The 27,389-nt window shown below is 43.0% G+C and overlaps 2 protein-coding genes across 9 annotated transcripts in view; one reads left to right on the forward strand and one right to left on the reverse strand.

The window, feature by feature from the left end:
* Positions 1 to 114: 114 nt before the first annotated feature.
* On the reverse strand, positions 115 to 9,428 carry LOC140076871 (uncharacterized). The gene is made up of 5 exons (XM_072123642.1): positions 9,321 to 9,428; positions 3,462 to 3,522; positions 2,052 to 2,155; positions 1,166 to 1,312; positions 115 to 1,083 (listed from the first exon to the last, which is right to left on the reverse strand). Exons 4-5 carry the CDS (start codon positions 1,210 to 1,212, stop codon positions 201 to 203), a joined length of 930 nt encoding a protein of 309 aa, XP_071979743.1. The 5' UTR covers positions 1,213 to 1,312; positions 2,052 to 2,155; positions 3,462 to 3,522; positions 9,321 to 9,428; the 3' UTR covers positions 115 to 200.
* GAPVD1 (GTPase activating protein and VPS9 domains 1) overlaps positions 9,428 to 27,389 on the forward strand; it is a 43,788-nt gene continuing 25,826 nt past the window's right edge. For 3 of the 8 annotated variants that reach the window (XM_072123631.1, XM_072123632.1, XM_072123635.1), the window contains exons 1-2: positions 9,429 to 9,619; positions 27,131 to 27,342. In XM_072123631.1, coding sequence (XP_071979732.1) covers positions 9,506 to 9,619; positions 27,131 to 27,342 — 326 coding nt within the window. In that variant the 5' untranslated portion in view covers positions 9,429 to 9,505. Of the gene's footprint in view, positions 9,620 to 27,130; positions 27,343 to 27,389 lie in introns of all 8 variants that reach the window. The other 5 variants (XM_072123636.1, XM_072123637.1, XM_072123638.1 and 2 more) reach the window with 2 other exon arrangements.

Genomic DNA, 27,389 nt, shown 5'->3' on the forward strand with positions numbered 1-27,389 from the left:
TTTAAAAAAAAAAAAAAAAAAAAAAGAGGTTAATGTTTCAGTGCATTATAAAATAAAAAAAAAAAAAAAAAAGAGTTGTTTTTAAAATCATTGAACATTGTTAAACCACATAAGCCCAAAATAAAGAAAAATTAGATTTTATTACAACCATCAAAATAATGAAATGCAGATACAGTAAATGAAAAATATAAAAAAAAAAATTAAATGGCATCATACTGCCAAGCAACTGCCCCGTGCTCACTATTAAAATATTTGAGAAATTCATCTCTTGTGCGCCATCCAGATAAAGCACGGCAATTGCATTGGTCTATTGTATTTGCAAGGTTGACATCATTGCCAACGTCAAGCAGTGCATGTGGAGACATACCAATTCGACTGAAATTATGCAGAACACAGCATGCCTTCACAACTGTGTCTACATTTTCTACACTTAGGCATATAGCTGCTTTAAGTAAACGCCATTGCCCACTTAATATGCCAAAAGCGCACTCCACAGTCTTGCGGGCTCGAGATAAACGGGCATTATAAATCCGTTTCATATTTGTCAAACCCCGCTTACAGTATGGTCTCAATAAGTGAGTGCGGAGACCAAATGCCTCGTCGGCCACAAAGACATGGGGGAGAATTGTGGAGCTCCCAGTAAGTGCTTTGGCCGGAGGAATATTAATATGTTTTTGAAGAAGCTGTCTTGCCATTGCACTGGTTTCGAGTATTCTCGAATCATTTGTGCTGCCATACGAACCAGTTTCAATGGCAATAAAATTACTGTCACTGTCCGCAATGGCAAGTAAGACAATTGAAAAATATTTTTTATAATTGAAAAAAAGAGTCCCTGAATGAGGTGGCTGTATCACACGGATATGCTTCCCATCAATTGCTCCAAGACAATTTGGGAAATCCGTCTTTTCCTCAAAACCTTTCGAGATGGCTTGAAAATAGTTTGTGGTGGGAAAAGGCATGCAGCGAGGCTGCAAAGCAGCCCATATCACCGCGCAAGTATGTGGAATGATCTTGCACAATGTACTTTTCCCTATCCGAAACTGATGCTGCATGGAGTGATAGCTCTCCCCTGTGGCCAGGAACCTTTATTGAAAGAAAGAAACAAAGATATCACTTTGGTGTAATCATTTCTTTTTTACAGGTTAAAAAATTAAAAAAAACAAACCTTAACGTTACAAGTAGACGTTGTTCAGGAGATATTGCTTGCCTCATCACAGTAGATTGGAATGTTATTTGCTGCTTAATAAGGCCAAGCAAAAAGTCATATTGCTCTATACTTAAACGGCAATATTCCTGAAATTTATTAGGATACCTATGAGACAAAGAAGAGATAACTTTTTTAATAAATATTTAACTATAAAGCACTTAATAAAATGCACACATACATAAAACCAATACAATTCTTAAAATAAGCCAGCTTTTTTTTTGCTTCTTTGAAAATAAAAAAAAAACGGGGGTCCAAAAAAAACAAAAAAAAAAAACATGTAGGTTAAAATAAAAAATAAGGATACTTTCACAACAACAGCCGCAATTAAAAACATGGATCAACAATGTGTGCACGGGTACTCTTCTGTATTGCCCGTGTCCACTCCTCTGTATTTGGTGTTCTGTAACAGGCGGCATAGTTATCTGCCAGCTGTTGCATAATATGACTTATTAATCAGCGGCATCATAGTATGTGCCTGCCTGCATCTATGCAACAGAATACAGAAGTCCAAAAAAATAGGAGGAGCCGTGTGGAAGAAAGAAGATCAGCCACGTCAAACTCATGGAGCCACGCAGAGCATCGGGGCTGCCAAAGGGGTGAGTATATAATGTAACATCATTTAAAAAAGAATTGACCTGCCTGTATACTTCTGTTGCCTTGTTGGCTATATTCTGAAGTGGTGCTGTGACCAATGCATTTCCCACCCACACCTTAGACTGGAGTCAATATGGTTGTCCATTTTGTTGACAAATACGGAACATAGCTTAGACGCTGGTCCACAGATATACAGGTATTTACTAAACCAGGATAATGTAAGAAACATTTTAAATATATATATATATACCTGCGTAATTCAACAAACAATTGAAAAAACTGTCCGTGGCTATCCCGTCCTTGCAACAAAGGATGAACCCATAATCGTCTTCTCAAATGGCGCTGACTTTGTTCCTTTAAAAGAAGATTAAAAAATAACTTCCAAAGCAGTTCTAGAAAAAATAAACAAAATGTAAAAGTGAAAGAAAAATACCAATTTGCGAAGCCTGCGACGACGCGCTGCAAGTCCAAGAATAACAGCACCACATCCCATGATAATATCTCTGCTTGGCCCAGTATATTGCTCCATCATTAGACACCACCATCAAACACAAACACCACAAAAAAACGGACCTGCGTTTGCACTTATATATTGCTACACAGGTGTCCATGGCTTGCAATTGGGGGTTGGCAATGCAAACGCAAGAAAGACGCATGCGTCACAGTAACGCATGCGCTCTTGAAGCATGCGTCAAACGCACGCGCCAAACGTGCGCCTTGCAACGCATGCGTCAGGCGCATCGTGTGACCGCGGCCTAACACTGCGGCGTTTGTTCAAGCACTAGGAGCTGCTTACTTTAGTAAGCAGTTCCTAGTGCCTAAAATTTGGGTGACAGGTCCTCTTTAAGTGTAGTAGCCATATAGGCACAGCTCACTTTGAAATCAATGCTGTCTCTCCTTAGGGTGCCAACAGTCAGGGGCATATTTACTTAGCCATCCGGAGGAGTTCACAGATCATGCACTGTGCGGTGATTCACTAAGATTGTGTGCCCGATATCCTGCATGTGTCGCTTCCCCGCTCAGGTCCGACAGAGTTCACCTTCTTCTTCCTGGTGCATGTAAGCGCTTCATCTTGGGACACAATTTTAAAGTTAAATCCAGCGCTTAGTCTGAATCAGTTGGATCGTCCGACAGCACTCCCCTGATTTCTGTCGCATGAAAGCCAGTGCAGCTGTGCCAAAGTCCAATCGCGTGCAAAACAATCCCCTATTAAATATCTGGAAGTCTGACGAAAGTGCGTCAGCAGACCCTTAGTAAATAGCAACACAATGCAGCAGGCCTTGTCCATGGAAACACATGCAAGGATGTTCCCGCTGTCTGTCGAACAGTCGTGCCAGAACTGTATTACCTATAACAGTTCTGGCACGGCTGTTCAGCCAGCAGACGGGAGATCTGTGCATTATATTTCTATATAATTCAGAGAGTCCCGTCCACTTCACTGTGTGCAGCCCATAGGATCGTACAACCATACAGTACGTATACACGGCTGCACAAGTCATCATTGTCTGATAGTAGAAGTCTACTAGGATTCATGTGAAAGAGATGATCGGAAATATCAGGCAAAGCTCGGGAAAGCATTGCCAGAGTGCGACAGATGGAAAAGTAACGGCGCAGTGACAGAGAGACACCCGTAGACCCTAGATAAAAAGAGTGCACTCACCTTTGGGGTGTCCCGCTCTGCGTTTTCTTTTAACACTAGGAGTGTAGGGTAGGCTTTTGCACTACATCAATTAACAGCGAATAGTAGAAAAAAAAACACAAGTCTATGAACAGGATAGGTAATAAACTATGATTCTTCTTTGTTTACTAGAGCAGAAGTCCTAAGCCCCTGTACTTCCTCACTGCATGCATGGTAGTCACACACTTTCTCTGCCCATGTGCTAAATGCATCTGGCTTTGTGCACAAAGCTTTCTGGATAGATTGACCACCAAGAATTGCAGTGAAAAGAAGTCCTCTGGTTAGGGTGGTCTCCTAGCAGAGGAATGCATACCAGAATATTAAGTGGGGTAAAGTGATTCAATCAATTAATTTGTCTTTTATTGGATTTACGCGTTTCCAAGGTGAGCTACCTCCTTTGTCAGATCTTATGTTCTGTTATTTGGGGGGGTTCTTCTGATAACTCATTCAGTTAATCCCCGACTATGTCTTTATAAATCTGGTATCTGCTGGGTCCTTTAATTCCAGACAGTTTTTACATATGTTTTAAATGTTACCACCACCACTTTCATCCAACCACCAGGTACAATTATTAAATTAATAATATGATGCAGTTGTAATGTTCTCAATGCATCTATATCTATATCTTGCGGCAATATTTTTCCCGCTGTAAACATCCATTGTTCATCTCTCTCTCCTGTCTGGGTACTGAGCTGCTGGACTGAAGAAACCAGAAAGCAGGGGTGTTTTTCAGAGAAGATTCTCTGTATTTAAAGAGGCATTCCAATTTATTTTTACCACCCTTCCTTGGGGTAGTAATGCAATACATGTTACCAGACGCAAGCTTTAAAATCAAAATGCAAATGCATTCAGGGAAGAGATTTGCCCATTTCGTAACACATCACAAGCACAGCATTTGACCACAAGCTAAAGTTGCACCTCTAATCCTAAGGACAGGTGATCAGCACCCATATGGCATTTGCATGGTAGAATAAGAGTTAAGAGAGTTCACACAGACCATTTCCCTAACAATACAGTGGGGGACATTTACTATGGCGTTTCCGCCAGTTTTGTGGTGCTCTCACCACATGTTCTGCTCTCAGACCTATTTATTAGCTGGCGGCGCCAGAAAAAATGACTTTTTCCGCCTGCTCCGGCTGTTCTCCGAAAAGGGGCGTGGCTTTGGCGGAGTGGAAACTCAGACACAATTACTATGTGTCGCAGCCCTTTTTGGGCGCTGTAAACTGACGGAAAGTAGACCAAAAGAAAACTGGTCTAACAGGGACTGTTGGACACATTTCTGGTGCTCGGGACAGATTTTGGTCCCAGGCACAGAAAATAGTCTCGGCGCCAGAAATGTCTCTGCACAGCTCCACAATATTAAATGTGTGTCTTCTTACCGAGAGCAGGTCGGTAACAAAGCCAATGCAGACACCGACACTGTAAGTAAATGTCCCCCAGTGTGTATAAAAGCATGACACAGCTTTTGACACAACCCTAACAAATCTGCCCCCAAATCATATATTGTCTTAGCAGAGGTACAGTAAGGGCCCAAAAACGTGTATGGAGCCAGAAGACACAGATGAATAAGATTGTCCTATTGGTCAATGTGATCACTTCAGTTAACCCCTGATCTTTCAGAAATAAACGGTGGAATGGTGTAGTCTGTAATGTAACTCTGAAATAAACCAAGAAATCACTTGATATGATTCCAGGACGTGGTTTATTCTTATGTCATGTAATCGGGCATCCAGCAGGTGGTGCTTGTACACCAGGCAGCAAATCACTGCAGGCTAAAAACCTCTACAGCAAAAAGCTGGAATACTGTCATGTATTACACAGAGGAGTTGCTAACTATATATAACATAGAAGACATGCATTAATTCTTTAAGGGCCATGTACACTGATATTAAACATACATGGGCCCTGCTGGACAGCCACGTACAAAATCTGGCTTCCGAGTTTGAGGTCTTTTCTATTAATGTTTGAATATAGCTGGTACTATTCAATTGAAGTTTAAAGGAAACCTACCATTTAGAATGGTAGGGGTAAGCTGTAAGTACCGAGCACCAGCTCAGGGTGAGCTGGTGCCGGTACTTACTTTCGTTAGTGTTATAAACCGCGGTATCGCGGTTTTAACACTTTAACACTAGCGCGACCGTGCGCTCGCATCATCTCCGCTATTTCCTATGTAGACGCGCGCACGCAGCGCCGAAGCGTCTTCTGCTCTAATGGGGGTTGTAAAACTGAACATATTTACAGGGTAAGTATAAGATGCGAATAGGGTCACCCATATTATACTTACCCTGATGAAGCTCCCTGTTCGCTGCTTGGAGCTGCATGTCCAGAGTAAACAGATGCTGGTGAACAATGTTTCCGCTATCGCAGGATAATCGGGCGCAGGCATTTGCTCTGAGCTGACTGTGTTCCGCCACAGTGATGTCACATGTCCTCCCCAGTAGTCAGGTTGCGGATAGTTGATCTAATTACCTAACTGTGCAGGGCCCTCTCACTACGCATGCTACTGAGGGAATCCTGTTACCATTTTGGCTCCTTTGGTGGCCCTGTTCAAATTTTAGCATCTGAACACTGTTACTATATTGGATACATTGGGGACCCCATGAGTATAACGGTCACTGTGGGGGCACTGTTATTATACTGGCTACTGTTAAGGTCCATGTGTTTATAATGGCTACCTTGGGGACACTGCAACACTGGGTACACTTTTAATGGCTAATGGATGTGCATGGTTACTGCAATGACTCCGATAGGGACCAGAGTGGGTGCATTGTTGCTAAATCGTTTATTGTGGGGACACAGTTACTATATTGGCTATTTTGAGTGCACCGCTACTATAATGGCTTCTGTGGGGATACTGTTATTATCTAGACTTTAGGTCACATTCACACACTTTGTATTCTTAGGCTCACACCTGCGTGAGCAGCAGCCCCAGGGCTATGGAGTAGGTAGGCCAAACTTCCAACTCCTTGATTTCCCTAACTCCAACTCCACCAAAATGGTTACGACTAAGACTCCACAGTCCTCTAGCAGTGCTAAAATAATTGCATGCATCTTTCACATTGTCTTTTCCTCTGATCTGTAAAAGAGGAGCTTCATTACTGAGCGTGTACATAATGTGCAACACACATTAATCTCAACTAAAAGCCTAGAAGAGGATGTACAACCTGCGGCCAATGTACCACATCCAGCCTGTCAAGCCTCGAGTTGCGTCCCTGCACCTTGCTGTCAGTCACAGTCCAATGATCACTACTATAACTGATAAAACAGTTCATTGGTGCAGGAGGCCGGGTAGCGGTAAGTGCAGCTGAGAAGTCCTCACTGCCCCTGGGCCCTCTGTGTCCTGAATCCTGATGTTGGTAGAATGCACCGAAACCAGGACCCAGAGAAGAAGCCCCCTGTAGTGTGTAGCCTGCCAGCCCCCTGTAGTATATAGCGTGCCAGCCCCTTGTAGTATATAGCGTGCCAGCCCCCTGTAGTATATAGCTGTTAGGGTAAACCTGATAGATCAAATCCTGTCATTTCTACTTGTCCTATTTTCCTAAAAGCATTGTAACAGAGACTTAATTTTAAATGGCGCAGATATCGTGATCATAACGAAAACAATCAAAGCTAAAGAATTTCAGAAATGCATTATCCTGATGTCAAGGAAGTTCTCCAATCAAAAGACTACATGAGCTGGGAATTCTCTGCTCCCTTCTACTTCTTTCCCAATTTCTATATAGACTTGTGGATCCAAATAAAGATCACGCAGTGCAGATTTGCCACAGGCAATGATAGCATGAGTGAGATTTAAATCAGCATATGTTGTCTGAACTGTTTCTATGATGTGCACACATGCTTATTGATTAGAAACACGCAGCCAACAAACACAAAAAGAGGATGTCTTAAATCCTACCCCAACATAGCCAGCCCCCAGTAGTATATAGCCAGCCTGCCATGTGTAGTATGTAGCCAGCCTGCATAAAAAAATAAACTTACATACTCACCTTCCGGCGTCCCCAATGCTCGTCGCAGGTCCTCTTCTTCTTTCCTCTCTAACAGCTGGCAAAAGGCGCATCCATGCGACCTGCCAGCTGGCGCATACTATGATGTCACTAGCTGTGACACCGGAAGGTGAGTACGTTTTTTTTTAAATTGACTCGTGTGTAAGTCAAGGTGAGATTTTTCAGCACATTTTTTGTATATACGGTAATTGGGTGTTATGTGGTCTCCATAATTATTAGTTGTCTGCTATGGGGTCTCCAGAATTATAAGTTGTCTGCTTATGGGGTTTCCAGTATTATTAGTTGTCTGCTATGGGGTCTCCAGTATTACTAGTTGCCTGCTATGGGATCTCCAGTATCATTAGTCTTCTGTTCTGAGGGTCTCCGGAATCATTAATTGTCTGCTCTGAGGGTCTCCAGTATCATTAGTTGTCTGCTATGTGGTCTCCAGTATTATTATTCTCTACTCTGTAGTCTCTCTATTATTATAATTGTCTGCTATGCAGTCTCCAGTATTATTATTGGCTACTCTGTTGTCTCTCTTTTATTATAATTGTCTGCCTTGGGTTGCTGGGGTGATATTTATTGCTATATTGTGGTGTTTATACTTTCTGTGGTGGCATTTTGTGCTGTACTGTGGTTGTTGGTGTGTTACATCAGGAATAGAACAGACACTGTTCATCATTTATATAATTTATTATATTATTTTATCACAAATCCGACTCCACCACAAAGGTCAATGACTCCAAATCCCTGAGCAGCCCAACACTTTTTTTCCCCCACTATTAATAACGGTGGTGTGACATACAACATCATCTACAGGGAACAGAAGACCTTTTTCAGTTTTTGTTATTCTTTGCTAAAGTGAAGAGAGAGTGCCTTGACTAGCACTTATATGAAAGCAAACATAAGCAAGGGCAGCAGCAAGGCAAAGGTGTTTAGGGCGGCACGGTGGCTGAGTGAGTAACACTTTTGCCTTGCAGCACTGGAGTCCTGGATTTGAATCCCACCCAGGTCAACATCTGCAAAGAGTTTCTATGTTCTCTCTGTGTTTGTGTGGGTTTCCTCCGGTTTCCTCCCATGCCCCATGGGGACAGGGACCAATTTGACATGCTTTGTGCAGCGCTGCGTAATCTGTAGGCGCTATATAAATACTAATAATTATTATTACCTCACTATTATAGCCGCAGCTGGAGAACAACAGCCATAAATATTATTCTGGCCTCTTGCTATCCTGCTTTAGGCAAGGTAAGGCTAAGTTTACACCTCTGCTTAGCAGTTAACATTATGAATATCTGAAAAAATAGTGAAGCAGCCGTGTTTTTTCCCCACCATAACTAACAGAAGCAAAAGGTAAAGTCTATTGGGAACCCAAGGTGAATGGAAGACCTTCCGCTGTTTTGTTATGATGCAGGTGTGAACTGGGCCTAATGGGCAATGAATACATTTAGGTTTCAACCTTACCTGTAATTGTTTCAACCTCATCACCATAAAAATACCAGTCTCCATGGAGATGAAAATAATGGAGATAAAATAATGCAATGTCTTATCAATGGGATAGCAGGGTGTAAGCAGAAGTAGTCACTGCTAATGCATTCCCATAGCAATGCAGCCCACTGTAATATTCCAGCTGTTAGAATAAAACCACAATTCCCAGCATGCAACTGTAAGCAGGGCATGCCGGGAGTTGTAGTTTTTATACTATCTTGTGCTATGGTATATTGTGAAAGGACAGAAGCATTTTCTATGTACTACAGTACTGCCAACCTTCTAGTGAAACATGACATTTCATTAACAAATTAAGAATTAGCATCTTCACCACCTACAATTAATATCATACTAATGCGCGTGCGCTTACCATTGCCGAGCGATGGTAATACGATCACTTCCGGGTTATTAGCAGCGCATTCCCTTCCGGATGAGCTATTTTCACGCATGCGTATTAACACCGCCAGGCCGCGCACTGCGCAGACTCCCAGGGTCTACGTATCTACTGCACAGGTCCATTGGAAGTGCCGACGCTCCCCTTCTTGCGCATGCGTCATGCGGTCTCTGCCCCAGGTTCCCGCACATGCGCGGAGCTGTGTGTCTGGGAGGCTGCGGCTGACAAGGAGTCCGGCAGCACCGGAGGGCGGAGATCGGGCCACAGAGATCCGTGTGAGCACAGCTGTGGGGGTTATCACTGTATCTATGGCGGGTGTGCAGTGTTGGGGCCACAGGGGCTGGAGTGTGCTTGTTGTCGTGTCATATGTGCCGGCTGTGGAGGGTCAGTGTGTAGGGTGCTGGACGTGGGTGTTGTTAGGGCAGGGCACAGGCAGGGCTGTCACAGGACACTGACTAGGCTGTATATGTGACACTGTACCTCCATATAGATCCACCCTGCAGTACCGCACTGTGACCAGCAGAGAATGGGGGCGTTGTGCACTAGTCAGGAGCACGGAGATGAGGTGTGCCCGTTACTGCTCATCTGTCAGACCCCAGTAGCACTGAGAATACTGTTCTCTGTTCCCATGACCTCCCTGTAGGTCAGACATTTATTGCCTGTCCTGTCATTGGGTGGACTATCCCTTTAACCAGGCCTGTAGTGTGCTAAACAAATAGTTGCTTTGCTTCTCTAAGATTTATCTGGCTAATTGTGTTGTTACAGATTTACTTCCCACTGCTTAATAGCGGCAACATTCTCTGTAGCGCTGTACAATAATGGGGGCAATAAACCAGTATTCATCATATCTAGAGGTTATTGAGCACTGCTCATGTAAATTTATTGTGTCCCTTTAAGCTTGTGGTAACCGGTTATCATTGCTGTAAGCCCACTGGGGTGACCCATTCCCTTCACTGACTCCATACTGTTGTAGAGCTCTTGCTGGCAAGGACATGACGAGATCCTTAATTTAGGATGGAGATGTTGCACATAATCCTGATGACTGGAGATGAGGGGACCAAATTGACTGTATCCCCCTGGCTAATTACAGCCATGACTGGTTGTTAGGGGCATCAATTTTCTCGGATTGACTGTTTGCCCCAGCAATATGTCTGCAGCCGAATGTGAACATTGGGTTTTCTCATCTTATGTCCACCTCCTGCTAAATGTCTTATAACGGGGCTGATCCATCTGTTGCCAGGTTCAATGAATTTGCTTGTGGGCAACTGATCTAAGATGCCTCTTGACTGTATGTCTGATGGCTATCTCTCCCTGTCATCCCCAATATACACCTGTATGCTCATCTTGGCCAGGCATGCATGTGTTCTGTACAGAGCGAGGGATAAAGGACCTGCTGCTGCATACTGCCGAGAATAGAAGGAGCTGATGTGTCAATATCCAAATGCCGTAGCTTTCTCTCTCTGACATCTGGGGAAGAGAAGGGTTAAGCTTATAGACACATGCAGTGGCCAGCAATCACTGCCAAAATCAAAGGGTTCAGCAGTCCCCCTAATGTTTATTTACGTGTCTTCAGTGTGTGTGATCTTCGGTACTTATCAGACCTTGAGCCTTCAGTGTTCAGCTAAATGCAAGGCAGTTTTCATTAAATAATGCCCTTTAAATGTATTTTTTTTCCCAATTCTTGATTTTGGGTAGCTTTGTTTTAAAGGGATAAACTGTTCTCCCCTATGGAGCGGCACTTGCTGATCTTATGGGATTTGTCTTCTCGCATCAGATGTATAAATATTGCATTGTCACGTTTCCTGCTCTGTTTTTCTGATTTAACATAATTTTATGATATTGCTACGATCTAGGCTTTATGATAGAATGGGTTCCATTCATTTCCTATTGAAAGTACAGAGAGCTCTCCTGACCCAGAAATCCTAGCCGCCCCGTTCACTTCTCATGCCTTATTCATTTATGTGCCTGTATCACACCACTGAGCACCCGGCAGCATTACGTGATACACTGACTGTGCCTTATAAGAGCTGCAGGTTCTATGGTGGTTACTGGGCCTTGGACTGTGTGATCATGACTCGATGACTCGTCTCTTGCCTTGATGATCCATTTGCTTAAAGTTGATGAATGTGTGACTTTTGGGAATGTGCTCAGCACTTGTGGTTGATGATTTTCCTATTGTTTTAAGTTCGTTACGTAGGACGTGTTTCATTGAGCAACTTGTAAAAATTCACGGGAAAGTTGCAATCTTTGCATTTCTTATTGCTGCTGATATGTCGCATAATAGTTTTGATATTAGCAATTTTTGGGTAAGGCTGAATATTTACCAACAATGCACTCATAGCTGGAGACTGCATTCCTTACGAGAATTGGGGTCTTAACCTCCCTGGTCCTACCTGCTGTATGATTAGAGTTTCAGTGGTGGTCAGTGAGGCGCTTGCAGCTTCATTTATAAGGCAGAAAAAGTTGCAGTTGTTCTGGACCGGTCACCATCCCAAAAATGTTATGACATTTTAACAGCACATATCTATAATAGCAGGTGAAAAATGCTTGAAAAAGGCTCGTAAGGAGCTGAAACGTCGCTCATGGAATAAAGACACCCCACTTTTTTGAAATTACCTTTTGGAGTGCTGCCTCTTCCTAAACCTTATAATAGCAGGTGTATATTATCCATACTGAACACTGTGCTGTGACCTGGAGTCATCGCATCATAGTCATCCATGATCCCGTGAGTCACAACCTCCCTATAGCTCTGCTGAGCTCAGTTTCTGCACACAGCTTTCAGTATTGCACTGCAGAGTGACCATAACTCACAGAATCCTCCATGACTATAGTACTGTGTCCAGTCCATATATCATTGGCCTAAAGCGTATGGATGACACATTTGGACAGATCTATATACCGCTAGGGAGCATGTCCGCTAGAACAGAGTATCGGGTACTGTAAGCATGCTACATGGTCTCCTATTGGCTTCATAAATGTGAACCAGAACTTCTCTTAACATCTATAACGGATCAGGGTTCCCCGTAGTTCGGCCATTGGTGGAATAGGGAATGAAAAATGGACAAGTCGACCTTCTCTTCTCCTTCCCTATTACATTTCCATAATTCTATAACAAAGCTGAAATAATAGTAATGGTGTGAACTGGGCCTTAGATTTTTTACCAGTTTCAATGTTAACTAAGCTTTAAACATATTCTACAGTTACAGCGATGCTGTGTATTCTCACCGGGACAGTCGTGGGCTATAACCTGGCATTCGGAGTGGTTGTAATCCCTATGCTGCAGTATTTGGCATACAGGTTGATTGCCGAAAGATATCTCTACCTATCCTAAGGCCACATTCACACGGTGCGTTTTGAAATGCAGGTTAAACAAAACCGGGATGAGTTTGTGTTCCGGATTGCATGCGTTTCTGTGGAAAGACATATGCAATCTGGCCAAAGTCTAAGGATAAAATCCCAGAATGGCTAATTCAGGCTGCATGCATTTCACGGACCACACACAGTGGATGCAGTCAGTTCACACACAGGACTGTAGAGCCGTATGTGAACCCATACAAGTAAGTTTGCCCAACATCATAATCTTGGCTGACCTGCCCTCCAGCTTATGTCATTATCTATGGATCGTTGCAATCCTTAAAGGTTATATGTCATCTTCATCAATGGGACCATTGCAGAGACATGTGAAACCATCTCGGGCTTCATTTCAGAACTGTATAGCAGAACCTGTACAAACAATCCCCAGGAGACAGAATAACAGGAACTAGAGCTGCCTCTTCAGGAAGAGAAAGTCCTCCAGACATTGATAATGGATTTCAGCTCTACGTGTGTGGGGAGAGGGGAGGGGACAGGAAGGATTTTGTTTGGAGGATAAATATTCTTTGTGTAAATCTCCTCCCCGCAGTAAAAAACATTTCCACTCGGAAATCCACTGTGAAAGTGCTGATGTATTGTAGATCTCCTTCCAGTGCCGCCTTTTTATATAATCTGCATAATATAATAATTCCTTATATAGCGCACACAGATTACACAGCACTACACAGAGGTAACCAAATCAGCGCCTGTCCCCAATGGGGCTCACAATCTAATGAGCCTACCAGTATGTTTTGGAGTGTGGGAGGAAACCGGAGGACCTGGAGGAAACCCATGCAAACACGTAAAGAAGCAGATATTGACCTGAATGGGACTTGAACCCAGGACCCCAGCGCTGCAGGGCTTTATTTCTTACCACTGAGCCATCGTACTGCCTATACAATATTTTTGCCCCGATAATTGAGACACACATTCGGCCATTTTCATGATGTAAAAGGAAATGTGACTCCTTCCGACTAAGCCATTTATCCACTTTACTGTAGTCAATAAAAGAGGAGGTTGCACAAGAATTATGCCCCCCCCCGCCCCTCCAAGGAGCCTGGGGTGTCCATTACCCTGTCCCAGTTTCTGTTTTGGGCGTAATGATTTATTGTCCATTCATTTGTAATGTGTGTCACACTGGCGTCTTTGCCTGCATGACCAACACAATATGCAAGTCTACCTTAAAGGGAACCTGTCATCAGAAATTGACTTAACTATTAACACTGTTGTTTTCATTGCCTGCTGTGGTGGCATTATCCAGAGAATCAACTCTGAATTGAGATGTAAATTGGTTTTATGGAGTCAAGGAGGCGGAGATTTTAGCACTGAAGTCGATGATTACATGAACCCGAAGCTACTCAGCTGCTTGACAACATGTTGATAAGTTTATTAGGCCATTTTATGATGACAGGTTCCCCTTTAAGGACATCTACCACTAGTATGAAAGTTTGTAAACCAAGCACACTAATATACTAGTGTGTGCCCCTCAGGCTTATTTGCATTTTTTTTTTTTTTTTTTTTTTTAAAAGCTCTGCTCTGGGCATAGTGATGATGGGTAATATATGGGGATGTTACACCCGGTCCTGACTCCAGACTTTCTACACGTCTTTATCTTTAGAATCCCCTTTAATATGACTATTAATCACACCAGGAATTTGTTTCTGAAGCCATGAACTTGCTGCAGGCTGTTACTTGGGTTGGGCCACATAATTGGCAGCTTGGGGATGCCGCTGTGTCACTAATGGCTGCCGTGTGTATACGTGCTCTGCATAGGGACATGATAAAATGTGATCTTGTAAGGTTGTGTGCACATTAGTGCCTGGGTGTTTTTTTTTTTTGTCACTGTCTGACATAGATATGATAATTGTCCTCCACCTAGTTCTGTATGATTGCCTGTTCTCTCTAACTGTATTGGGGCTTTCCTTAATCTGCCCTAAAAACAGATGTTATAGGTAAGGATCAGGCATGCTGGATTTCTTCACGCCTGATCTTTACATTCTCCAGAGATAAACTGCAGCGAGAGTCTTACTCCCCTTTTCCCATGAAGGATACATGCACACTTGGCCAACTATGCATGGGTATGAGAAGTGGGGGTTCTTTGTGCATACGGCATCTGGTCCTTACATTTACATTATATGATTGGAAGATGTCCTCATGGCACCCTGGCAGGAGACTGTAGGCGGCATACTGCTGCATATGTAGCACCTGGGGTCCTACAGCATCTTGTCTATAGGAAAGCGCAGTCTGCTCCATTGTCCTATTGAGTTGGAAAATGTTATGCCAATCCAGCGGAGACTAGATTGACACTAAAACGTAGAACATTTCACAAAAACCTAAAAACCTTTGCATTATGAGACCATCCATTCTTAGTTGGTTTCATTTTACACATTAGTTTGGTTAATATTTGATATTACCCACTTCCTTATCAAGCCACGCGTCCAAAATGGAGAGTTGTTGTAGCCACATCACTTCTGTCTACCTACCATCAGGGATCTATGGTAGGTTGCCACTATCTGACTTAACCCCATGCTGTCCCTGTCTAATCTAAGGGTTTTTTTTAGAAGCACCGAAAAAATAATTACCTTTTACTTATGTAAATTAGTGATCGCGTCTACCTCGCGACTAGAGTTCTGCGCACACAGAAGGGCTGATGTACTAGAATTTTTTTTTTAATTATCATTTTTTAACAAGGGCACCTTTATCAAGGAACACGTATACCATACGTGTTCCCAGCATTTTTCATACACAGATCTCGGAGAACCGTGATCTCATGGTAACATCCCATTGGATCACAGTTATCAGTGAGTCACCATTGAATTTCTGACCATCCCTGATAAAGTAGACTCTGAGAAGACTATGAAATGGCCTGGGCGGACATCCTCTCCTAGTGTAGGATCTGGAATTGCCTGGCAAAGACATATAGCATCTTTAAAAGGTGATATAATTTGGCTTCCTAGAGAGCCCTAATGTAGGGATCCCAAAGGATAGCACATAGAACACCACATTGTCCTACAGGACCTTCCCAGGAGAGGTGCCAAGCATTTCCTGAATGGGTACCTCAGACTTGTGTAACCTGCTAGATCTCAAGTCAGGAGTGAGTTCTGCTGTTCCCTTACAAACACGAATAGGTTCAGGTAATATCTCGGTCTTCCGATCCTCCACCAGAGATCCATTGGAAGAATTCAGTGCATGGACCTGTCTCCTGAGACTTTCCATCCTTTGATGTTAGCTGGTGATATCCAAAATTTGATGGCTCCTCCATAAACCTTGAAGGGTCTCCTCTCCCCAAACCTTGAGTTTGCCCTGGTATCCAACACACTCCAGGCTCCTTCACTTCATTAGAACATTGTAGAGTTGTCAGCGTTGCCTCAAGGGAGTGATAGTCTCTTATTTGGGAGACACTGGTGTATGAAGAATCCTTTTTTTTTGCACAAATTGCTCGATGGAAAGAATAGAAGGCACCTTCCTCCTACCGGCCAAACTAGAGACTCCATCTGTAGACTCCTGTTTTCCGAATTCTCTTCCAAGTAGTGCAAGTGCATGAGAAATCGGGGTAGACTGATGTTCTCCCTCCTGTCCTCGGATCTGCTGACCTCGGATTCTGTAGGCCGAGGAATGTAAACAACGTGACCTAAAATAGCATTGCACCCCTATGAAGGAACAGAGGTTGGCAGGGCCGGGTGTAGACCGGGTGGGCAGTGTAACCCCGTACTTTCCATCTCCATTGGTAAACAGGGGATATTACAGCTCAGCACTGCGGATATCGGTGGCTTCTCGTGTTAGAACATGTTAGTAGTATAGTATGTGTATTTGAGCACAATCTATAGGCCGCTAAAATGTGGACTTGCTCGGACCTGTCATACCTGTGCTGCATAACGGGAAAATATTACTATGTAGATGAGAATTTTCTGCTGATTTTGTAAATTTAATTCTGTTATTGTAGGCAGGATAACTGCATATGTATAGACATACACTCACCGGCCACTTTATTAGGTACACCTGTCCAACTGCTCGTTAACACTTAATTTCTAATCAGTCAATCACATGGCGGCAACTCAGTGCATTTGTCTTGACCATGTCTACATGCCTAATCTTCTGCAGTTCAAACCGAGCATCAGTATGGGGAAGAAAGGTGATTTGAGGCCTTTGAACGTGGCATGGTTGTTGGTGCCAGAAGGGCTGGTCTGAGTATTTCAGAAACTGCTGATTTACTGGGATTTTCACGCACAACCATCTCTAGGGTTTACAGAGAATGGTCCGAAAAAGGAAAAACATCCAGTGAGCGGCAGTTCTGTGGGCGGAAATGCCTTGTTGATGCCAGAGTTCAGAGGAGAATGGGCAGACTGGTTCGAGCTGATAGAAAGGCAACAGTGACTCAAATCGCCACCCGTTACAACCAAGGTAGGCAGAAGAGCATCTCTGAACGCACAGTACGTCGAACTGTGAGGCAGATGGGCTACAGCAGCACAAGACCATACCGGGTGCCACTCCTTTCAGCTAAGAACAGGAAACTGAGGCTACAATTTGCACAAGCTCATCGAAATTGGACAGTAGAAGATTGGAAAAACGTTGCCTGGTCTGATGAGTCTCGATTTCTGCTGCGACATTCGGATGGTAGGGTCAGAATTTGGCGTCAACAACATGAAAGCATGGATCCATCCTGCCTTGTATCAACGGTTCAGGCTGGTGGTGGTGGTGTCATGGTGTGGGGAATATTTTCTTGGCACTCTTTGGGCCCCTTGGTACCAATTGAGCATCGTTGTAACGCCACAGCCTACCTGAGTATTGTTGCTGACCATGTCCGTCCCTTTATGAGCACAATGTACCCAACATCTGATGGCTACTTTCAGCAGGATAATGCGCCATGTCATAAAGCTGGAATCATCTCAGACTGGTTTCTTGAACATGACAATGAGGTCACTGTACTCAAATGGCCTCCACAGTCACCAGATCTCAATCCAATAGAGCATCTTTGGGATGTGGTGGAACGGGAGATTCGCATCATGGATGTGCAGCCGACAAATCTGCGGCAACTGTTTGATGCCATCATGTCAATATGGACCAAAATCTCTGAGGAATGCTTCCAGCACCTTGTTGAATCTATGCCACGAAGAATTGAGGCAGTTCTGAAGGCAAAAGGGGGTCCAACCTGTTACTACCATGGTGTACCTAATAAAGTGGCTGGTGAGTGTATGTTTTCTACGTGTTTTGCGTGGATTTCCTACGGGTCCTCCAGTTTCCTCCCACACTCCAAAAACATACTGGTAGGTTGTTTAGCTTGTGAGCCCCATAGGAGACATGGACTGATTTGGTAAGTCCTGTGCAGAGCTGCGTCATCTGTGTGAGCTAAATAAATAAAAGAATAATCATTATTATTAATGTTTTATGACGATACATTAGATTTCCCCAATGTGTGCTTCCTATAAAAAGGATCACCCCCCCCCCCCCCATCTATAGGTAAGTCTCTAATGGGTCATGCATGACTACTCAACCCCCAAGGAGCTTCCACGGAGTCTCATGTGAATCTAGTAGCGGTGGAGCAGAAGTAACAACTGCGCTGTTCACTTGGGGACAACTATCTGGTGTCCAGTAGAGGAACAGAACCTGAATCTGATGAGAAATTGTTCCTAGTAACAGGTTCCTGTAAACTAACATTTTACTTATTTTGTCTGATTCTCTGAGAACATGCGGTTTCTGTGGAAATGATGAAAATAGATTAAGTTAAATAGTTACAGGAATATAGAACAGGTCTTTGTACACGGAGCTGCGCACATGTCCTAGAGAACTTGTATTATGGGTGAATGCTATGAGAACTTCTCTCCCCGGTGACTTGTTTCGGGAAGGGGGTATCTGTGGGACAGTGTTACTGTACCCATGTGATGCTCCAATGCCTACAGAGAATGTTTTGTTGTAGCCCAATAGTTTATATCCATGCCGAGGTCTTATGTACAAATCCAATGAAAGCCAATGAGAAGGAGCCTCTGCTAAAGTGGGAAGAAATAAAACTTCACACAGGTTATTTTACAATTAAAGTACAGTATGTGAGTTCTATATACAGTGGGTACGGACGGTATTCAGACCTGAATGTTTCACTCTGTGCAGCTAATTTTTTTTGCTTTTATGAATGTACACTGCACCCCATTCTAATTTATTAAACAAGAAAAACTGAAAAACAACATGGTCATGATTATTCTGACCTCTTTCTGTGACACTCATATTAAACTCACATGCTTTCCTTCTGATCCTCCTTGAGATGGTTCTACTCCTTCGTTGCAGTCCAGCAGTGTAAACTGATAAGGAAAGGCGCATACCTGTCTATATAAGACATCACATGAGAATCATGAGGTCTAAGAAACAGCCCAAGGAGCTCAAAACCAGATTTGTGGCAAAGCACAGATCGGGCCAAGGTTACAAAAGAATTTCTGCAGCACTCAAGGTTCCTAAGAGCACAGTGGCCTCCATTATCCTTACATGGAAGAAGTTTAGGACAACCACAACTCTTCCTCGAACTGGCCGTTCAGCCAAACTAAGCAAACGTGGAAGAAGAGCCTTGGTGAGAGAGATAAAGAAGCCCCAAGATTACTGTGGCTGAGCTCTAGACATACAGTATAGAGATGGGAGAAAGTACCACAAAGTCACCTATCACTGCAGCCACCACCAGTTGGGGCTTTATGGCACAGTCTGCCGACAGAAGCCTCTTCTCAGTGCAAGACCTAAGAATCTCTGGTCTGAAGAGTGGAAGATTAAACTTTTTGGTGTTATTTTGATGCGGTATGTGTGGAGAAAACCAGGCACTGCTCATCACCTGCCAAATACAATCCCCACAGTGACACTGCTTCCCCCAATGTTCATCCAACCTGAGGGAACTGGAGAGGATCTGGAAGGAAGAGGCCGAGGATCCCCAAATGCAGGGGTGAAAAACTTTTTGCGTTGTTCCCAAGTAGACTTTTCTTTCAAGATGGGGGCAGGGTAAACATTAATGAGCAAAAAAAACTTTATGATCTTACCAATTGGCTTCAATTAAACAATTAGTGAAAAATGTAAAGGGGGCTGAATACACTCTGTACCCACTGTACATAAACCAAATAAACCTATTGAAGTGGTTTCCCATTTTATTAGCATCCCTCCTCTTCCAATATTGGATTATGTCTACAATTTGGGTGAGAGGACTACAATGGTACTGTGAGCACTTCAACAGTTTTCCATTTTTTTTTTTCTGGATTTTTCATACTTTTTACAGGGCATTAAATGCATTGGGACCCCCAACAATTCCTGGTCCTGTTTCCCCATAATAAGTGATAGGTGAAGCATTTGTCCCGCAGGTCTTATCATTCTCTATGGCACTGCCGGATATATCAGAGTACAACACACGGCACCATAGAGAATGAATGAAACTCCTGGACCCATGCTTTACCTGCTACTTCATTTATTCATGCATTCACTATATAGAATGACCCAAAGAATAAAGTAGACACTTAAAGGAAACCTACCTAGAATGGTAGGGGTAAGCTGTAAGTACCAAGCACCAGCTCAGGGTGAGCTGGTGCCGGTACTTACTTTCGTTAGTGTTATAAACCGCGGTATCGCGGTTTTAACACTTTTTAAACTTTAGAGCAGAAGACGCTTCGGCGCTGCGTGCGCACGATCGCACTGCATTTGGAATATTTTTCCAGCTTCCCAATACATGGCATGGAATAATAAATACCATCATTGTGGAGTGCAATTTGTTACGCAGAAAACAAGCCACAGCTCTTTAATTGTTAAAAAAAAAAAAAAAGTTCTTTGATTTTCGGAAGTGAAAAATAGAAATGAAAAAAACAAAGGGCCAGGTCCTTAAAGGACACCTGTCATCAGGTCTCTGTCACTAGTCCTGTCACCACTACCTGTTGGAGCAGCTCACAAGGATCCCATCACAGCCTTTATCTAGTCAATTCATACATTAATCATTGTAAAATAATCTATTCTTTATCATGTAAATGAGGCTTGTCACATGGTCAGAGGCAGTGATGTCACCCCTGTTACCCCTCCCCTCTCCTCCCCCTGCTCATGTCTGTGTAATGTATAGTAATAGTGTCTGAGCTGTATCTCCTGACATGTTGCATCCTCCTAATACACAGACATCAGCTACACAAGTACTTGACATGTTCTGCTATAACATGGCTGCAGCCTGGAGCTGTTGTATCTTTCCTATACACACACAGGCTGCAGGGGGCGCCAGCACCAGGAAGCACATCATTATACAGGCTGTCAGTCAAGCACTGGGGGTGTGGCTGTGTCTCCCACTCATGAATAAGCTGGACAGCTTGAATATGCTAATGACTCATTGGACATTTCACAGGTCATTTGCATACAGCTTTAGGACTTCATTGCTTAGGTTTACAGGCATGTAGAGGGACAATGAAGGGATAGAGGCAATGCTCTCTAATGGCAGTTTATGAAAATATATTTAGTTTAGGGGGGTTATTTTGCCTGACCGGTTCTCTTTAAAGGGTTTAGCTGGCCAAACTGATGATTTTGAGGAGATCATCTTATAAAAATAATAATAATCTTTATATGGCACCATCCTATTCTGTAGGGCAGTGGTGGCGAACCTATGGCACTGGTGCCAGAGGTGGCACTCGGAGCCTTTTCTGTGGGCACTCAGGCTGTCAGCCCAGGACAGAGTTCACCAAACAGGTTAAAATCCATTGACTGTTTAAAACTGCTTGAAAAGTAAGAAGGTGTTGAAAGAAGTGCATTATCTATGGAGGTCCTCCTGCTGGACCCACCATTCTTTCTAAACAGAGAGACCCTGGAGAGAAGCTACAATGATAGACTGAATTTGCCCCCTTTGTTTCAACTGTATTGGTGACCTCAAGGGGCCGATACAACTAAAGTAGTGGAAGAACAGGTAGCAATAAGTTACTGTTTAAAATGGCACTGTTCTTAGGTTTTGGAAACTTAATGCGCATTGGTTGTCCCTATTAACAGATGAGGACAAAATTAAGAGAGAAATATGCAGTTTTATATCCGCCAACAGGACCTCTGATAATGTGGGATTGATCTGGGATGCGCTGAAATCCTTCCTCAGAGGGATAATAAATTCAGAAATCATATATCTCCGAAAACAATGGGCTAGACAAGAGAGGAGTTTAAAAGAGGAAGTTAAAAAAAGAGAAAGGGAATATCAGGTAAACAGTTCGCAAGATTCATATGATAGATTTAATAAAGCACAAGAGGAGTATGATAGATGCATTGCTAATAAGGCTTTGCAGAAGTTATTCTTCCTCGATCAGAAGACACATTGCGAGAGTGGTTCTCCCTCAAAAGGGCTATTGCATAATGTTAAAAAACAACAGGAATCAAATAGAATAGCCATGATTAAAAATGCTTCTGGGGAAGCAACCGGTAATGCTCAGGAGATCAGCGGTATTTTTTTACAGTTTTTCCAAAATATTTATTCCTCAGATTTGGAGGTGTCAGTGGAGGATATAGGTCACTATCTAGATAATATCCAGTTCCCTAGGTTATTGACAGATAGAGCGGATAGGTTATCCCGTCCAATATCCATTTTGGAACTTGAGGAGTCTCTCTCATCCTCTAGACGTAACTCCTCACCAGGGTTGGACGGGCTGCCTCTAGAAATTTACAACAGGTTCGGTGCTATTCTCCTTCCTCTTATGGTGGAGATATGGGATTCGGCACAGAGAGTGGGGAGACTACCCGAGTCCTGGTACGAGGCATGTATAGTCTTGTTACCAAAAAAAAATAAGGACCCTCTGGAGGCAGAATCCTATCGTCCGATCTCTATTCTCAATACCGATGCTAAATTGGTGGCCAAACTGCTCTCGAATAGATTAAAAGAATGTGCGTCAACACTTATACATGAAGACCAATGCGGCTTTGTGGCCGGTCGCCAGGGCAAAACTAATATAAGACGGTTGTTTGCGGGCCTTCAGCTGGGACGGGGGGAGTCGCGCTCCATCCTGTCATTGGACGCCTCTAAAGCCTTTGATAGGGTGGAGTGGGACTTCCTCTGGGAAGTCTTGCTTAGATTTGGGCTGGGTAGCAGATTCGTGGATTGGGTGAGACTCTTCTATCAGGCCCCTAGGGTCTGCATCAGAATAAATGGTGACTACTCTCCTTTCTTTACTCTGTCTAGGGGTACTAGGCAGGGATGCCCCCTGTCTCCCCTATTATTTGCTTTTTTTATAGAACCATTGGCAATAAAACTTAGGGCCGATGGGGAGATTGGGGGCGGAGGACTAGCTGGACCAATGGATAAGATCATGTTGTACGCCGACGATGTCCTGCTCTGCCTAAAAGACTCTAACACATCGGTTCCAAAAGCCCTGAAGGTGATTGGGGAGTTTGGAAGGTTTTCGGGCTTTCAGATCAATACCCACAAATCTATTTTGGTCCCACTTGATAGCGACTCTCAGCTTAATTTGACCCAGGTGGATCTAAAGATTTCATCTTCATGTGAATATCTGGGTTTAAAGATCACACCAAATGTGGATGATTATATATCTCTGAATCTGGCCCCACTATTAGCAAAATTGAAAAATAAGGTGAATACATGGAATACGCTACCTTTAAATCGAGCAGAGAGAGTTGTTCTTACTTAGACTATCTTGCTGCCCCAAATGTTATACGTATTATGCAACTCTCCATGTTGTATTGGCAAGAAATGGTTTGGTTTTATTCGAGCGATTATAAATAAATTACTTTGAGGGAGGAAAAGGGTTCGTATTAAACAGGAAACATTAATGATTAACAAGGAGAGGGGTGGTCTTTCGCTCCCCTCCTTGTACCACTATTTTTTGTCGGCACAGATTCAGTACATCCTTGAAAATAGATGCTCCATTGTATTTCAGGTGATCAGTGCGCGGGTGGGGCGTAGATTTGAGTCTATCCTCGCCCTACTGGAGTCTGGTCAACTGAAATGTCACGCTAGTAAAAAATTTCCACTGGCTGTGTTATTGGAGAATACTTGGAGAGACTTTAAGAGCCTATATGGGATTAAGGGGGGACTCAAATTCACCCCGCTATGGGGCAATATTAACTTCTTAGAACTATATAAAATGGAAGATGTCGGATTTTGGAGAAAAAAAGGGATTCACTCCTTGGAGCATCTGGGGGAACAGGGGGGGCTACCCTCCTTTCAGTTTTGGTGTACGAAGGGGATTTTGGAGGAGAAAGATTATTTTAGGTATTGTCAATTAGCACATGCATTTAGGAAAGAATTAGATCACGATAAGTTCACGATACACGAAGGTGGTAATTGTTCGGAAATTTTAGGGTTAGAGAAGTCATTTCTGAAAATGTCTAAGATCTACCGTTTGATGAGATCTGACATTGATCAGAACTTTAGTCATATAAGTCAAGTAAAATGGATAAATCAGGTTGGTTTTATCACAGTAGCACAATGGCGAGATATTTATAAAAATGTGGTTAGATCCACTATTAACTTAAATCACAGATGCACACAACTTAATATTTTATATAGAATTTATTTTTCACCACTTTTGATGTTTAAAATTGGGTTAAGGGAAAACTCCAACTGTAAGAGGTGCCTTAGTGGCCATGCCGACATCTTACACGTTTTATGGGACTGCCCTAAGATTAGTTTATACTGGGAGGAGGTTTTTAAGATAATAGAGAGTCAGCTTCAATGCTCCCTGCCACGAGTAGCTACTTGCGGGTTACTGGGCCTGCTTCCGATTCCCATGGACCCTAAAGTAAAAACTGATTTAGCGCTGAAGCTTTTTTTCCTTGCTAGACTAATATTAGTCAGGCATTGGAAAGACGATAAAGCTCCAGTGGTGAAAGAATGGAGTAATCTTGTGGTACGCATCAAAGCGTATGAATGCGCGTATGAGAAACGCTATGGGAATGGTAGAAGACTGAGTTTGATATGGGACCAGTGGAGAAATTGAGAACGGACTGTTTTTTTCGTCCCGGGGTGCCCTCTGGATGGGTAGTTAGGGATAAGGTAGTTATTTATTTATTTATTTTTTTTTGTTTCCTTTCACATCTCCAGCACGGGTAGAGGGATTGGGAGGCTCGGGGGGGGGGGGGGGGGGGTGGGCATGTCTCCTTTTTATATGTTAGACATATAAACTTGGTCTTATATTATGTGTAGTCGACCCCCCCCCCCCCCCCCCCCTATAATTGTTGTATTTGTATTATTGCATTATCAAAAAAAAAAAAAAAAAGTGTAAACAAATGCTGGCATTCTTGAAGATTGTACATTTATTATATGATCCATGTGTATAACTTTCGCCTGATGCCTAGAGAGGGTACCTGCGTGTTCCTCATCTTATATTCTTGAATTAGCTTGTAATAACTGAGCTTTTCCAATAAAATACTTTTAAAAACAAAAAAAAAAAAATGGCACGTTGGCACATCGGGTTAAGTAAGTGGGTTTTGGTTGTAGTTTGGGCACTCGGTCTCTAAAAGGTTCGCCATCACTGCTGTAGGGTTTTAGAAATCTTAGGGAACATATACAAATACTATAAGACAATACAGGTAAACCACAGTCACATGGAAATATTAGGAGGGAGGGTCCTGCTCGCAAGAGCTTACAGTCTATGAACATGTAGGAGGTCATCCCGACAGGTCAGAATGTTCACCTGTAATGACCCTATAGAAATATTTTTGGGAGTGACATAAAGAGCAAATTCTTAATTTATTACCCTTGGATCAGCCTTGGATAACGCAGCAGGCCAGCTGGGAGAAAGTCAACTTCTATTTCTGCCATTCCCTAATATTCTTGTAGGTTCACTAAAGGTAAGTGTAATATTAGCCTCGCTATTACTGAGAAAGTCCAGCACACTAATAGCCACTGCGCCGTTTTTTTCCCCCATATTAACTCTAAATGTAGCTATGGGAAGTTTAATCCGGAAAAGGTGGCACCACCTAAAAGTAAGAACTTTTCGGGACACATGTGACATATGGTACCTACTCCTGATACAGTATGAGTTTTATTCCCTCTGCTTTGCTGTATGGGAAATAAGGAAAATAAAATCTTCTCCTGTTGTTGCCTTTAATCCGTTCCCTCCTCCTTTAGTGGAATGTGCAGAAGAGGAACTCGAGTACAGAACTTCTTTTGCTCGGCACAATGTTCTCTTTGTCAGAGGATTGCAGGGTTTATGCTAAAACATTTCTCTTACTATGGACCCACAATCTCGTGGGAAGGGATCTTCTTTATGGCACATTATTTTTCAGTCTCCGTAACTTGCACTGGTCTTGTTTAAAGGGACAGGGGCAAAATCTGTAAAACCAAGAAACGAGGACATTAATATTGCGGAATCGGGGAATAACATTCCCCTTCTGCAGATTTTTGGAGGTGAAAGCGCTGACTGTATTCATACCATTAATTTTAGTCCGGCATGTAGAACTAGAAGTCTACCACCAATAATACAGCTCGGGATGAGGCCCAATAATTCATGTGATACATATAAATGTAACCCTCAAGAGTCATGTGGGTGTAGGCAATTGGGGTGAGGAGTCAATTAGTCCCACCCCCTTCTTGAGATGAAGTCATATTGCTAGGTATATATCATTCCTTTAGCATTGCCAGGCACAAGTGACGCATGCAGATCAATCAAAGGCTAATCTACTATGCTCTAATGGAGCCGGCTTGGAATGACTTGTCCAAGAATTGAGCTGCATGACTCTTCACCCAAACAGTACGTCCTATGAGACTCCTAAGAGGAAATGGTAAAGCCACATGATTGTGATCCAGTGTAGAAACTCTTCCATTGGAGTTTCTAAATATAGAGATCCTGGTGGCACTACTCCTGTAGCTTGATGCTTGGAATAGTGTTAGAAAGTGACTGATAAAAATAATTCCTCCCTCAGACAGGTCGTGTTTTATATATAGTAGAGGGATTCATTTTTGTACAGGATAAAGGGTAGGTCATCACTCTGCTCCAAGCAGGGGGTGAGAGTGATCATCTAGGAGAACCGGAGAAACCCCTATTTCTCTTCTGCGTAAGGTGTATTAAATGGTTAAAGGAAATCTACCACCAGGATGAAGGATTGTAAACCGAGCACACTGACATACTCTTGTGTGCCCCCTCTGGCAGGTTTGTTTCTTCTTCTAGCTTTTTAGTTCCTTAATTTAACAAAAAATCTCAGGGGCTCTGGGCTCCTTAGATGTCAATGTAGCCCTGAGCCCCTCAGATTTATTTGCATACATTTGCATAAACCTTTATTCTTTTAAAAACAAGGGTATAAGAAGCTACAAAAAGAGAATCCTGCCAGAGAAAGAACACACCCGTATATCAGTGTTCTTGGTTTACAATCCTTCATCCTGGTGGTAGATGTCCTTTTAGTTTTCATTAAGCATGAAATATTTATTTATTTATTGGGGGGGTGGGGGGGGGAATATGGGTTGTTAGACCATAATTGCTCAAGCGAATCGGTGGTTAACTATTTGTGTTTTATAGGTCAAGCGGTTCTCATCACGTCCCAAAATGGTGAAGCCGGATATCCACACCCTTGCCCGCCACCTCAAGCAGGAACGCCTATATGTCAATTCGGAGAAGCAGCTCATCCAGCGGCTGAATGCGGATGTCTTAAAAACTGCAGAAAAACTCTACCGCACGTCTTGGATTTCTAAACAGCAGAGAATAAATTTGGACCGCCTCATCCTCACCAGGTAGAGTACAGCAGAAAATGGGTAGATTGTCCACTTCATTGATCTGT

Source organism: Engystomops pustulosus, chromosome 9, assembly GCF_040894005.1.
Source record: "Engystomops pustulosus chromosome 9, aEngPut4.maternal, whole genome shotgun sequence".
Classification (NCBI taxonomy): Eukaryota; Metazoa; Chordata; class Amphibia; order Anura; family Leptodactylidae; genus Engystomops; species Engystomops pustulosus.